This window comes from Ovis aries, chromosome 5, assembly GCF_016772045.2.
Source record: "Ovis aries strain OAR_USU_Benz2616 breed Rambouillet chromosome 5, ARS-UI_Ramb_v3.0, whole genome shotgun sequence".
Classification (NCBI taxonomy): domain Eukaryota; kingdom Metazoa; phylum Chordata; class Mammalia; order Artiodactyla; family Bovidae; genus Ovis; species Ovis aries.
In genome coordinates this window covers 48968021-48981461 of record NC_056058.1, presented here as the reverse complement: position 1 = coordinate 48981461, position 13441 = coordinate 48968021, and the positions used below count along the sequence as shown (strand labels likewise).

The window sequence follows — 13441 nt, the reverse complement described above, 5'->3', positions numbered from 1 at the left end:
AGATAAATTGAGGAGAAAGCAGAAATCCAAACTTCCAACTCCATTGCTAAAGGTTGAGGAAAACACCATACAACTGAAGCCACTGCTGGTTTTTGAGTTAGAGGCCAAAACAGATACAGCTCTTTTTGGTCAGATAATCTAATCTTCTATGAGAAGGTCCCATTAAAATTATTCTGAAAATCACTCCTGTGGCACATTTTTATTGGTAACTTCTTTCACTAAAAAAGCAGTTTCAAAAGGATCTTATTTTCAAGCACTATTACTTTCTGCAGAGGATTCACTTCATCTTTTGTCATGACTCTTTTGTAACCCAAACCAACTTCAAATTTAAACGACAAAAAACAAAAAGCTTCCAGTGGAAAAGGGGAATAGTCTGTGGGAAAAGTTTTTCCTTCTCTTTAGTCGTGATGGCTTGGTTAACCATCCCACCACCAGAGAATTTTTAAAACGGACTTAAGAAGCAAGATAGGGAAGCCATTCACGTAAAATCTAATTTGTTTTAAAATAGGAAAGTTTTCCAGTGTGAGACAGCACACCTAATGCCTGAAGCAAATCAATTATCAGACAAATATACCTGCTACTGAACCCTTAAAATGGTTTTTATTTAAAAAAAAAAAATCCAAGAGCAACCATAACCACCCCCACCAAAGGCACTGAAACAAAAGACTGATCTGTTTATACGGTCACATGAAAAATAAACATCTTTATTTTTTTGCCTACTTTATTTCATTTTTTTCAAATAAAATTTTAAATCTGTACAAAGTATACTGTTACAGTATATATTTTTTAAGAATCAATGCCTAAAAGAATCACAATACTTCAATAAGCAGTACAGCAGACCTCGCTAGTTTCAGCTTTGATATTGAACAAACTCAAGCCGGCTGATGCACAACACATTTGCTTGGTTTCCACATGGTGAGTTCCCAGCACTGAGATGGGAGGACACAACAGCAAGTATGGTTATATTACAGCCCGACACACTGCGCTTCTTCATGTGATGATAGCTGCACAGATTTAATACAGAATGCTCAAATTTACTTTTAAATTGCATTTGCTTACTTCTTAGTTGGCAAAATTCAGCATTCTTAATGGGGTCCCCAAACAGTGCAAATTAATGATATTCTACTGTATAATTGGCACATCTCCAATAAGGATTAACTTGTAAACTCAAAGAATATTACAACTTTGTCCTAAATTTTAACTAATATACATCTGGTCCATTTAACCAAAGTCGTTTTGGAAAGATATTAAAGAACAATTCTATTTCTGAAAGGATATTGTTTTGACCATTCTTTAGAGAAGATAAATTTTTAAATTGTCATTAAAATGTTTTACTATAAAAATTTTACAAACTTGATTAGAAATTTCAAGATTATGATTCACAGCAGACAAATACAAACTGTTCATATTCCAACAATACCTACTCTTAGGCTTTCAGAGCACAACCATGTCAGCTGTGTTAACTAAAATTTTGAACAGTGTACTAAATTTATAAGTGGTGCTGGGTCTAGCAAGTGTAAATACACAGTATATTTTAATGAAAAGAATTGTCTTCTTTATACTTTATTTGTTTTCCCATAAGGAAACATTAATGTTTACATTCTTTAATAAAGTTAATCTTACATCAGAATATAACTTAATACTGTCAGCAACAGGGACCACACACAGTAAATAAGAAGCACATTTAAAATAAGTCTGAATTCACATAGATTAACATTTGTTGGTTAATAAAATATCGACAGTATTACAATCTTACAATATTTACAGTAAGAAAAATCTAGAGTAATATATACCTTTCACAGCAGGATTCCTTTTTTTTAAATTATTATTTCTTCCAGTTTGGGATTGTGTATACACAAAAAGCTCAAATAAAGCAACTCTGCAATATAATCTTAAAATAATGGCTACTGAGGGAAATTCTATCACAACCATTGAAAATAATGGTGACTTTTCACGGAGTCTGTGGCATCTGAGAACCTAGTTAATTAACCAAAGTCTTGCTCAAACCAGCCTCAGTTACCCAGATTAAAGCTGCAGAACTCCGGCCTTCCCTGACTGCTAAAAACCCAACAGATTTTCTCAACATGCTATAAGAAAAGAGGGAAAATAGGTTTCAGTTCACACCTCATGGCTGGAAGCCTCTGACCAGTGTACATTCCCAACTTACGCTAAAAAGAGGGCCAACTTCATCCCTAAATCATCACAAGAGTTTACCCTCCTACTATAGGGCACTGTGATACCAAGCTCACTCATTCCTCAACCTTCCAGCACTAGGATAAGGCATGAACTTGGCCCATATAATACACACCAGCATCTTAAAGACTTGGGATCAGGGCAAAGAAATATACCAGTGCAGTCTGCACTGAGATCAACAGGGAAAATGGGAAGCGATGCACATTTCCGATTAGAATGGCAAGAAGACCCACATCCCTAAACTGGAATTTGGCCAGGGCATCAGAGTTAGCACCCCCTCTCTGAGTACCACAAGCGATCAGGATGTGTGCTCTGGGCCTCCTCCAAGAGAGAGCATCTACAGGAAGTAACACCATGTGGGACATTAGCTCAGCGATGACTCCCAAGAAAGCAGATACAATTCTTGAATCTGGGGCTGTCCACAGCTCCTGAGGTCGCTCATCAGAGCTGTGACCTGTCCCAACCCTGCTTAACTTTAAGAGATCTGATGGGCACAGAGCACTCAGGGATACGGCTGCTGGCTACTTTGGACTCTAGACCTCACAGGTAATCAACAGGTATCTGAGATTGAATTAGCAAACTGTACCATAGCTCCTTAAACAGACACTGTCAGGTTTGAAATCATGTCAAGCATGAACCTTCACTGTCAGGTCAGAAATCAAAGTGGGAGTTTCCCCACATCAGCCAAGGTTATTTTGTCAAAACCTTAGAGGAGTTGGACAGTTTTTCATGTTGCAGGTGATTAGTTTACTTATTTAGTCAAGCTGGATTGGCAAACCAGACTGATTTATTTAGTTAGCTTTGTTTTTTTGATTCCTATGTATGTGTTAACCCAAAGCTGTTCTATTTGGGCTAAATACACTGACAGAGAAAATTCAAACAACAAAAGTTCTCAGCAAACTTTTGTGGCATTTTCTTTTTGGATGTCAATGCAAGATCTAAAGGTATTTCTACCCAACAAAGTCTGTTTAAGTTGTTTAATGTTATTTCCTTTTTGGTCCTATACAGAATGCTATGACTTCTATATAGGTCTGAATGCTGCTCCATGTAGATTCCTTCTGTATATCTAAAAATATATACTTTTCAGTAGTTCAATACATGGTTAATCTTCCCACAGAGGAAGATTTTTGTAATCACATGTTGCAAAGTAGAAAAACATCTCCTTTCTAAGAAAGGAAATACGTATACTTTCCTAATGTACACTTTTGAATAAGCCCAAAGGCATGCACCAAAAATCATTATTAAAACTAATACATGCACTAAAATGGTATACAGTTAGACTTAAATAAGGTGCTGCTTTTTCAATTTTTCAATTTGAAGAAGACATTTTGTCAGTCTGTTGACTCAAATATCTCTCCCCACCCACCCACCCACTCCACTCCATGGCGTCAAGAGAGAAAAATAAAAAGTATGCATAAACCTTTAAACTATTCTTTATAGGGGGAAAGGACAGATATATCAACTATCCTATTCATACACTGGATTCCCAGTTTTAAATAAAACCAATACTTACTGGTAAAAATTGTCAAAGCTAACACATCCAAACAAATGTTACTAGTAAATAATGTTCTACACTATGTAGAATAATTTACTTTGGTTTTATCTACTTTCTCAAAAACAATACCGGTGTCCCATACGTCACCAAACTGATGTGTTCCAGCAAAGTTGTAAGGCAAATCTTTTTCTTTCCTAGTGACATCTTGTTTCCCAACAGACAAAACTAAAATCTTTTGGTGAGGAAGGGGTTAAGATAATGGCTAACCCCTTGGCATCCTGAGCATTGTGGTTTATCAAACTCTACCCTGCTAGAAGCTGTCAGGCACCCTGACCCCTGCCTTGAACCAGAAGTGGCTCCCATGTTTAGAGATGCCCTAACTCCTTAGATATCACTCTCAGAACTTCGCTGCTCTCTTCCTTCTGTCTGGTTGTTAGAATGTCTAGAAAAGCTGTCTAGAATGTCACATTTTGTGAGTAGGGGCCACCATCTAACAGTCATTCCAATCTGAAATGTTTTATGCCAATACTTAGTTTCTAATTTTATCAATTAATTGCATTAAAATTTTCTCTACGGAGTTTAGAGCAGAGATCCTTAACTTGGATTCCAGAAGATGTGTGATGCCCCTGAGGTTGTATGCAAAATTAACTGTGTATGTGGTATTTTCTTTCTGGGGGGAGCGTCTATCACTCTTATCTGATAATCAAAGGTATCTGTGACCCCAAAAAGATGATACAGGGACTTAAGAGGGCTACCCGTAATTTGTTTTATTCTAGGATTGGGAAATAGGGTCAAAAAAACTAAAAATGTCCTCAAAAAGTAGGGGGGCATATTGTTGATCTTTTCCCTTTATTCATATTTGGGAAATAAGTGCTTCAAACTAGAAAAAATAATTAAGCTGATTAAACCCTATTTAAAAATAAAGCCACTTTCTAAAATTTTTTCATTTTCCATATACGATAAATTTAGTCTCCAAGAAAAGGTTTGGAGACTGAATATTTCTCTTTTCCCAAAGAAAATTCATAGATATACTACTGATCATCATCCACATTTAACCCAAGACAACATAAAACTTAAGACAACTATAAAAGCCTTTAAGTTACAGTTTTGAATAAAGGATTATCTAGAGTCAAATACTCATTTGTCAACATTCATTTCCCAAAATTGGTCCATATTTAGGTAACTATCGGGCACATTTCCACTAGATAAACCTCAAGTCTGAACAATGGAAGTTTATAACTTTCTACCTTCATTAAAAACAAAGCCACAAAGTTCCACAATAGAGTCCAGCCACACACATTCACACTATGTCATAGAGAACTTTCTCATTTCAAATACATCACTGAATTTTCAACAGAATTTGCAAACTTAAGATCCAGAATAAATAGCAAAACGTGCTGAGAAGAGCATGTCGAGAATTAAAACACCACCCCCTGCCGCACCCCTTCCATCCAGAAACACACTCAGGCATTCCAAAAATAAACCAGCTCTGAAGAGAGGCCTCTAGCTTGTTGGTTTTAAGTATGAAGCTCCTAAAAGGCTATGGGAGAGGGAGTATAAAATGAAATAATAATTTACAAAAAATAATTTCAGTCAAAACACATTTCTGTTCTATTGACAAAACTGTCTTTTTTTTTTTTGCAATTCCAAACACTGTCGCACAATCTAAGACAAAAAATATGTTCACAGGTACGCTTTTTGTTCTCCTACTCTTTCTAGAGTACATCTTGAGGTTATACGAATGCCTCTAGTTAAAATAAAGTCTCTTATCCCTTGCTACCCCCCTCCTCAAAAAGTGAGTCAACCTTGAATTCCAAAAAGGAATATTCATCTAATATAGTTATTTCAACACCAGTTATATCACATAGACCATAAGGAAACTCCATGAGTATTATGGAAAACTACATGAAAGAGGGAGCTGCCACTTGCCACCCACTTTACTTTCAGCTTTTTAAGCCAATGCCCAGCTCGACTCAAATCTCACTGACTTCACTGAAAACAAATTAACACTCCAAAATCAGGCCATTTCAGGCTGGAAATTGGATCTCAAAGACATCACTTCATATATATATATGTATGTATATATATTTTTTCTACCCTTTCACTTTGTCTATTCAAATAGTTTAATAAAACTCACATTTACAAAGGATTTTATTGGCAAATAAAGGCCCATATTAAAAATTTTATCAAAACAAATTTTTGTTCTACATAGCTAACACTACGAAATATTTTCTTGGACTTATAAAGAATACTTAATTGCATATAAGTTTTGCTTTGGGTGGGATATTGAAAACGTAAGAAATTAGAAAAGACTAGAAACAAAAGTGAAAGTGACTAGTCTTAACTTTCAAAAAATCAAGTGCAAAGATAAATAGTGCAAATAATGAAAACTAGAAATTTTATAGGCAACTTTACAGTCTTTCCTGCTTTTGCACTTTTACATATTGACAACTTTATAAACCCTAACAACTGTATGCAGCATGGAAATGGGCTATCATTTATCTCTATTGACTAGACTCAAGGAAGCCTTTCAAAGACTTGTCTCACAGTCATTTAAATCACTGGTTCTTGACACAGGTTTGGGAATTCACTTTTTTTAAACAATTCCTAAGGGAGGGGTTATTTAAGAAGGCTCTGCACTGACTTAAGTTATAGTATGTAACCATCATAATTTAAAATCTGACATATAATACTACTGGATGAAAATCATACTAACTGCCAACTCTACAAAATAAGTTAAAATAAAAATAACTGTTATTATTAATGTATTTGACATTTATAAAAAAAATTACATTCCAAATACAAAATCAGAACCTCTTTTTTAAAAGTTATCTTTAAGAGGTTTTATCACTAAAATATACAGATTTGGGTAAAATGAAACATTAATCTGTCAAAATCACTGAGATTAAGTCCATACCAAACTAGAAAACAGTCAATTCAAATATAGTTGAATAGTGTAACTTTAAAAACAAGTATTATAGCAACTTTTCATCTTATCAAAATGTTACTGGGATACTGAGACAGAAATCTTAACACAATCAGTTTCACCCTACAAAGGACATAAGAACTTCCAAGATATACTAAATTATATTATTAATATTTGCCACCAATGAACTCTTGGGACACAATTTTAAAGTAACATAGAAAGTGGAAAAATAAACAGAAACTTGAGTTTGAGGGCGGGTATGTTGCCTAATTTCAGAAATATATATTCTTGAGGGTCTCATAAGGGCCACAATGTTAAATAGTTGCTAGGATTGCAAATAGAAAACAAATAGAAAAGACACCTAAGATTTCAATTCACTATTTTTAACCTGGTTTATTGTACTTCTAGAAATTTATGTGGAACAAAGGCTCAAGGTTCTATAAAGCAAGGCATAATATGGATCTTTGCGGACTGCAAAACTGAATAATTTGATCTAAAGAACATTTTGAAAAGCAAATGTAAACTGCATTGTAACATGAGTTCAGGAGAATAGTCTGTATGATAAAATATTTCTGATCGTTTAAAAATAAATGTGAAACACTTCGAAACTTTTTAAATTTCTTCCCCTCAAAATAAGTCTCTAGCACCATTTGCCTTAACTAGAAAAGTTGCCATTCCACAATTGTGCTATTTATATTTGTCCAGAAAAGCAAATATCCTATACCTGAAAACAGATTTATATACTGCATCATCATCATCATCATCATAACAGACCAACAGCTCTCTCATAACCAACAAGGGGCCCTTTTTTTCTGAAAACTTCTTTATTGAACATCAGCTTCACTGTCCTTAGCAAACAACTCTCATTTAAATTCAGTGTCTTTTCCTACCTCTAGTAAAAATTTCTCCCACTTTACCTCCAAACTATTCCCTTGTATACCTCTTACACTTCCATTCATAAACACTTTAAACAGCTCTCCCCCTTTCTGCTCTTAAATTTCCAAACCAATAAGTCTCAGCTCCAAGAACTTACCTAAAATACACATACTTCTTACTTTCTTCAATTCATACATATCTTAACAATGTCAATGCTCTTCAAACTGCCAACTTAAGACTATAGGGAAGACAGCAGTCAGAAAAAACTGCCCAATTACCTCATAATACAGAAATCTTTCTGGGATCAGTTAACTATGTTCTTTTCTAAGGCAGGAGTCAGGAATTTCTTTACTTCCTTCTTGAGGAGGTAAACTGGAGTGCCACTGGCAGGCCTATGGCCAGAAGTATAAGAGAGAGCAAAACAAGGAAAAAGGAGGATGGGAAAAAGAAAATTCCAGTGTATAGGGTAGGGAGGTAGGTCAAATGTCACCAACAACTACCTGCACTGGAAACTGCCAATCCACTCCAGCTCAAGAGGAGTTTGATCCATTCCCCAATACGACTATTAACTCATCAGCGGATGGCCATCACTGAGCTGGTCAACGTGAATACCTAAGTCACCTGTCCTGTAAGTTTGACTGCTACTTCGTAGTAAGAACCTAAGTCCTCTTAGGATTTTTCTGTGTTAATCCAGTTTAGAGCAAAACACATGCTAACAAGAGTATTTCCAGGTTTCTCACAATTCTAGAATATAAAGGTTTGGTCCTTGAACTTGGAGGCTTCTTAAATTATTAAAGCACACCCTAAATCAAGAAAATTAAACTCTTTAGCTTAAATTTTTTCTAGGAAATGTTATAAAAATTTATAAGCAAATTACTAATAACCACCAAAACAACGTATATACTCATGAAAATGCAAAAATCTTGCCATTCCAAAATGAGTAAAATCTTTCTGGTCCATAAGAAGTAACTTTGTTTTACACAGAGGATCACCACCATGTTTCTACCTATCAAACAAGACAATTTTCCACAAAAGTAAAGCACATCAGGAAAAAAGAAAGAAAATAAATACCAAACACAATATGGGGACAAAATAAAAATGAGTAGCTATGAAATTCTTTTTAAGAAAAATATTTCTGACAAGTGACCTCTGCCATATTCAACCTTCCTAAAGATATAAATTGCCTAGGACCATCCAACATCAAAACTTGTAGTCAGTTTAGCAACTGAAAGGTAACAAACTGTTGGCTTGAAACCAATCATATATTTCACTTTTTACCTGGTTCCTGCATTATGAAATTCTGCCTGACTCATGCTAATGCTAATTTAGATGATCGCCATAGTAATGAAATTTCTGCTCTAAAAGAGCCTGTCAAAGGGCCTAGGCCTTAAATTTAGGTTTTATTTTAGGAGCAAATAACTCTTCAAACGTTAAAATCAACTTTTCTTAAAGATTTATTGCAAATCCTTTATATTAACGTTGCTGGGTAAAAATAGTGATTTTAATAGCAGTGATCACTTAAGTTTCACATAATTTCATTATGAATGGTCTAAATTTGGTTAACTTTCAATGAAAATAAATATTATATGATTTAAAAGTAGATAAACTTTAACAAACACCTTTGCACAAATTACTTTAGTGAATTTATTCACTTAAGCAATTCTAATAAATTCTCTTTCCTATTCATTTTACTCTCATGGGGAAGTGCGCATATATAAATATATATCTACAAATCGTTGATATCCAATTTTAGGGATCATCAACTATAAATGTTATACTCAGTTATTACCAACCTTTTTCAAACTTAAGTGGCTAAAGATTCTCTTAGTATTCTTTTATATAAGAAAGCAGGATCTCATTCTGATACTGAAAATGAAAAGTCATCAGATTTGGTATCTCATTTTTTATGGGGGAAAAAAATCTTAAAAGTACATTCACATATAAAATAAGAAATCAGGGAGCTACGAAAGCCACCAGAACAACAATTTCAGAAATCTCCACTCTGAAATCATATGGAAATGTATGCATGTGTAACATGAAAGAATGAGTGGGAATACTGAAGACAGTGTGAACCATATGCGTGGTGGTTTAGTTGGTAAGTCATGTCCAGCTCTTGCAACCCCATGGACTGTAGCCTGCCGGGCTCCTCTGTCCATGGGACTCTCCAGGCAAGAATACTGGAGTGGGCTGCCATTTGCTCCACCATGTGTGGGAGATAAAAATAATCATGCCCATGGTGGGGTCAATCATGGCTGGCAGATAACCCAAAACATAAAAGAAAAAAGTTCAGAGAGTATCAACATTGCTAAATAGAAAATGTTGAAAGCACAGAAAAAAAATGAACAAGACAACCCCCACAAACATCAAGTTTCATAGGAAAAAAGATAGGAAAAAAGTGACCTATACATCTTTTTTAATATACCAAATCCTAACTGACTTAAAGATTATATAAAGTAGTTGGGTCATGGCACCCACCCATATTCTCATTATCAATGGACTTATCTTTTTCCCTCCCTTCCACCCAAATTTAGTTGTTCCTGCAGAAAATGTACAGCATTCCTATATCAATAAGTATAAGAAATGAAAACAGTGAGTACAACTGATATAGATCCATTGACTTTTATTACAAATGTACTTGATCACTTGGCTTCAAAAAGTTTAAAATCAATACCCTATTTTCTGTATGCCAGTACAAAGCAAACTGTTTTACAAATTAAATACCTAAAAATTTGACAAAAATATTAAAATTTGATGAAAAACAATTATAAAAATCCTTAATCTCTCTCTTCAAAAAAGGAGGCAGTCTTCCCAGTCCTATTGTACAATATTAATAATATTCACCATTTTTAGAATAGGTAGCTAAATTATATTTTTTCTGTTAGCATACAAAACTCTTAGACTAATAGATTTTATTTGTATATGCTCCAGTTAAGTTTGTGAATGCCATCTGATTGCAATATAATCAACTATCTTTAATTGAGTCCTAATTTACACTTATTTAATAATTTGCATAGTTTAAAAGGGAAAAAGGTTATTCTATAACTAATTATCATAGGCTATTACAGTGCTATTTTTCAAGGCAACAAGTACTTGCTCCCAAATGAAATTATCTTTCTTCTTTAGGCAGGGGTTAAAATTACTAGCAGCTTTCTCCATCACCTGAAAAACCAAATTGCGATAGTTATCCATCTCTAGATGTGAAGGCCTATAAAATACATTGATATATTTTTCACTTTGTGTCAAATTTCAACCCCTGCATGGGACAACTACAAAGTGAGACTTTCACGGTTTTTTATTTCCCTGTTGGTTTTGGTTTCTACTCTCCATGGCTTTTGAGAAGCTGGAAAAGTCTGTCTTTCTGACTCACATTGTCTTTTTTTCCATTTGGCAAATATTCATCTACCTCCAATCTGTTATCTAGTGGAGGAAAAGCCAACATGGCTTTTCTTATGAACTTCCTTTGTTGTCAAAGGCATGTATAATGATTTCTACAGTTCTGGTTAGTTAACTTTAGCTCCCTCTGTGGCTGGATGACTGCTGCTTCCAACATCAGCATGATAAATAGGAGGCACAAATAAAAAGTAGCTTAAAAAAAGATTTGGTGACTTAAAAAAAAAAAAAGAAAAAAACAAACAATACCAAACACACACACTTATATGGGCATTTAAAATCTGGTGGCTGATCTCTGGATTAAATTACTTGACAATGTCTCTCATTTTAAAGAATGTAATGCATTTCAAGTGTTCTTTTATACTTAGGCAAATAGTATAGTTTAACCAAGCTCTTGGACCTTAATTGTAAGACAAAGCAGATCATTAAAAATAAGGCATACTTGTCATGAATTAAGTTTTGTTTACATGTTTCTGGCACATTTGATCATATTGTCTTCTATGAATAACACATATGGTCAAATATACCATTTCCTTTTTTGTTTCAGCACAAACAGGGTTTACCAACTAGTAAAATAAAAACAAGGAAAAACTCCAACATAAAACACTGAGTTATAGAACCTTGGTAAAGTACCGAGCACCTGGGGGGAAGGGTGGAAAAAGGAGGAAACAGGAGAGGGGGAAAAGGGTAGGTTGGGGGTGCTTGGGGAGATAAAGTGAGATGCAAAAAAAACCGCATCTTTACAGTCATTAGTCTTTTCTATGATCACGTCTTAAGTCTTAAAAGATCTGAATGCGGATTTCTTTTAAAATCCACTGACCATAAATCAGACACTGGTTTCAAAATCTTAGTAAGATTGTGTTTAACTGTTATAGTGTAAAGATAATTGCACAATGTATGTGCTTCTTGATCCGGTAGGATTCCAAGCAGAATCTGAAGTCTATAGCTATGAAAGGCTTCACTTTAGGTAACTTGGACCCTAAAGAAAACCTCATGAAAGAACTCGCATCTCAAAGAAAGGACACTTTGCCTAAGTTTGCTGTGTTTTTGTTGACTTGCACTACTTATTGCTGGCTACTATGAAACACTGATCTAGGAGTATTCCAACAACCTGTAGTACAAGGCTTAACTTTAAGAAGCTATAGTAAACAAGAGACAAAATCAAAGCAATTCTCTTTCCTAACTAATAACAGCACAGAGAATGCAGTCTTTTCCATATCACAGTTAAAGTACAGTGAACAAAACAGCTCAACAAACCTTAAGACAAAAAAGTGCAGGTTATTAATGTTTACATGCAGTTGATAAGCATTCCAAATGTCACATTATGCACTGTAAAAGCTCAACTTTACTATGTGGAAATAAGAAAAATGCACCTTGGGGGGAAGGGGAAAAGCAATTTAATCATTTCCAGTGATTTTGTAAGTAAAGAAACTCCTAACTATTGTACGGTCACCTCATATTAAACATTGTATGAATATTAAAAGCAAACAATTTAATGGGAAAATGCACAGTACAATGGAAATAGCTTGTTATTCAACACATACAGTAGATCTCAAAAACAAAGACAACACACTCAACCAGGGAGCTTAAAAATACCAAATCAAAACCCAAAGAACCAGCAGAAAAGAAAATCCTTCAAAAAGACAACTGTTTCACCTTCCTAGGCCAATGCTTTACAATGTGAGAAGCACTGATACCTTCCAGCTCCTACAGGTGGTGTCTTCTACATACAGCAGTTAGATCTATATGGCTGGATTTGCCAAGATAACAATTCCATCCCCAGAACTATGTCAGACAAGACCCCTTTTTTTAAAAACCAAAATACTTTCTACAGAATTCCAAACCAAAATGTACTGTTTAAGGCATCTTTTTTTTTTTATAACATTTTCTCTTCACTCAAAGATGATAGTCATGCAGCAGTTTAATGATAAAAATATATTAATATTTTACTATACAGCAGCAAGAAGTTAGTTGTCAATTAAAAGCACACAAACATCTTTAAATGAAAACCTGTAAAAGACTATCGTTACAAACAATTTCAGTTTGGAGGACACCAGCTTGGTAAAGTGCTCTCCTAAGCTTTGCATTTTCATACCCTACACCTTGAATATATGAGTTATAGAACATACTTTTGATAGAAGGCTTGTACACTTGGGGAACACAAATACACTTAGCATATAATGTAGCCAGTAATAACTAGCACCACAGCTACATGGAAATCCTTTACATACACCAACTTGGCTTTCACTTTTAAAATGAAGCTCAGAATCCATGGCTCAGTAGGATAACTATAATTGTGTTGCTCTGCTTGTTAACAGGTCTACATAAGTTAATAGCACTGGCAAAAATCAAAGGATAGCTTCAGACCTTTTACAAGTTTAGGAGACAGTGCTAGTGACCACAAATAGACTCACTACCTGATGTCCAAGTACAGGTTCACTGGAAATTGCTGCACGTTAGTTAAGTTTTTAAAATCTTTCTACACATAATAAAAAAAATATATTATGAACGATACAAGTACATCTCATATACACAATAATGACAAAATGCCTACTCAAAGC

General features: G+C 34.6%; 2 protein-coding genes across 4 annotated transcripts in view; both read right to left on the bottom strand.

Moving 5' to 3' along the window:
- Positions 1-674: 674 nt before the first annotated feature.
- On the bottom strand, positions 675-1051 carry IGIP (IgA inducing protein). Its single transcript, XM_027970309.3, has one exon. It carries the CDS (start codon positions 1049-1051, stop codon positions 851-853), a length of 201 nt encoding a protein of 66 aa, XP_027826110.1. The 3' UTR covers positions 675-850.
- PURA (purine rich element binding protein A) overlaps positions 675-13441 on the bottom strand; it is a 20970-nt gene continuing 8203 nt past the window's right edge. For all 3 annotated transcript variants that reach the window (XM_060415335.1, XM_042249407.2, XM_042249408.2), the window contains exon 2: positions 675-13441. This exon is cut by the window's right edge and continues 2060 nt beyond it. The gene's annotated coding sequence lies outside the window, so the exon portion shown is untranslated.

Coding starts and splice junctions, on each gene's coding strand:
- IGIP (XM_027970309.3), bottom strand. CDS start 1,051: ATGCAATTTAAAAGTAAATTTGAGCATTCTGTATTAAATCTGTGCAGC.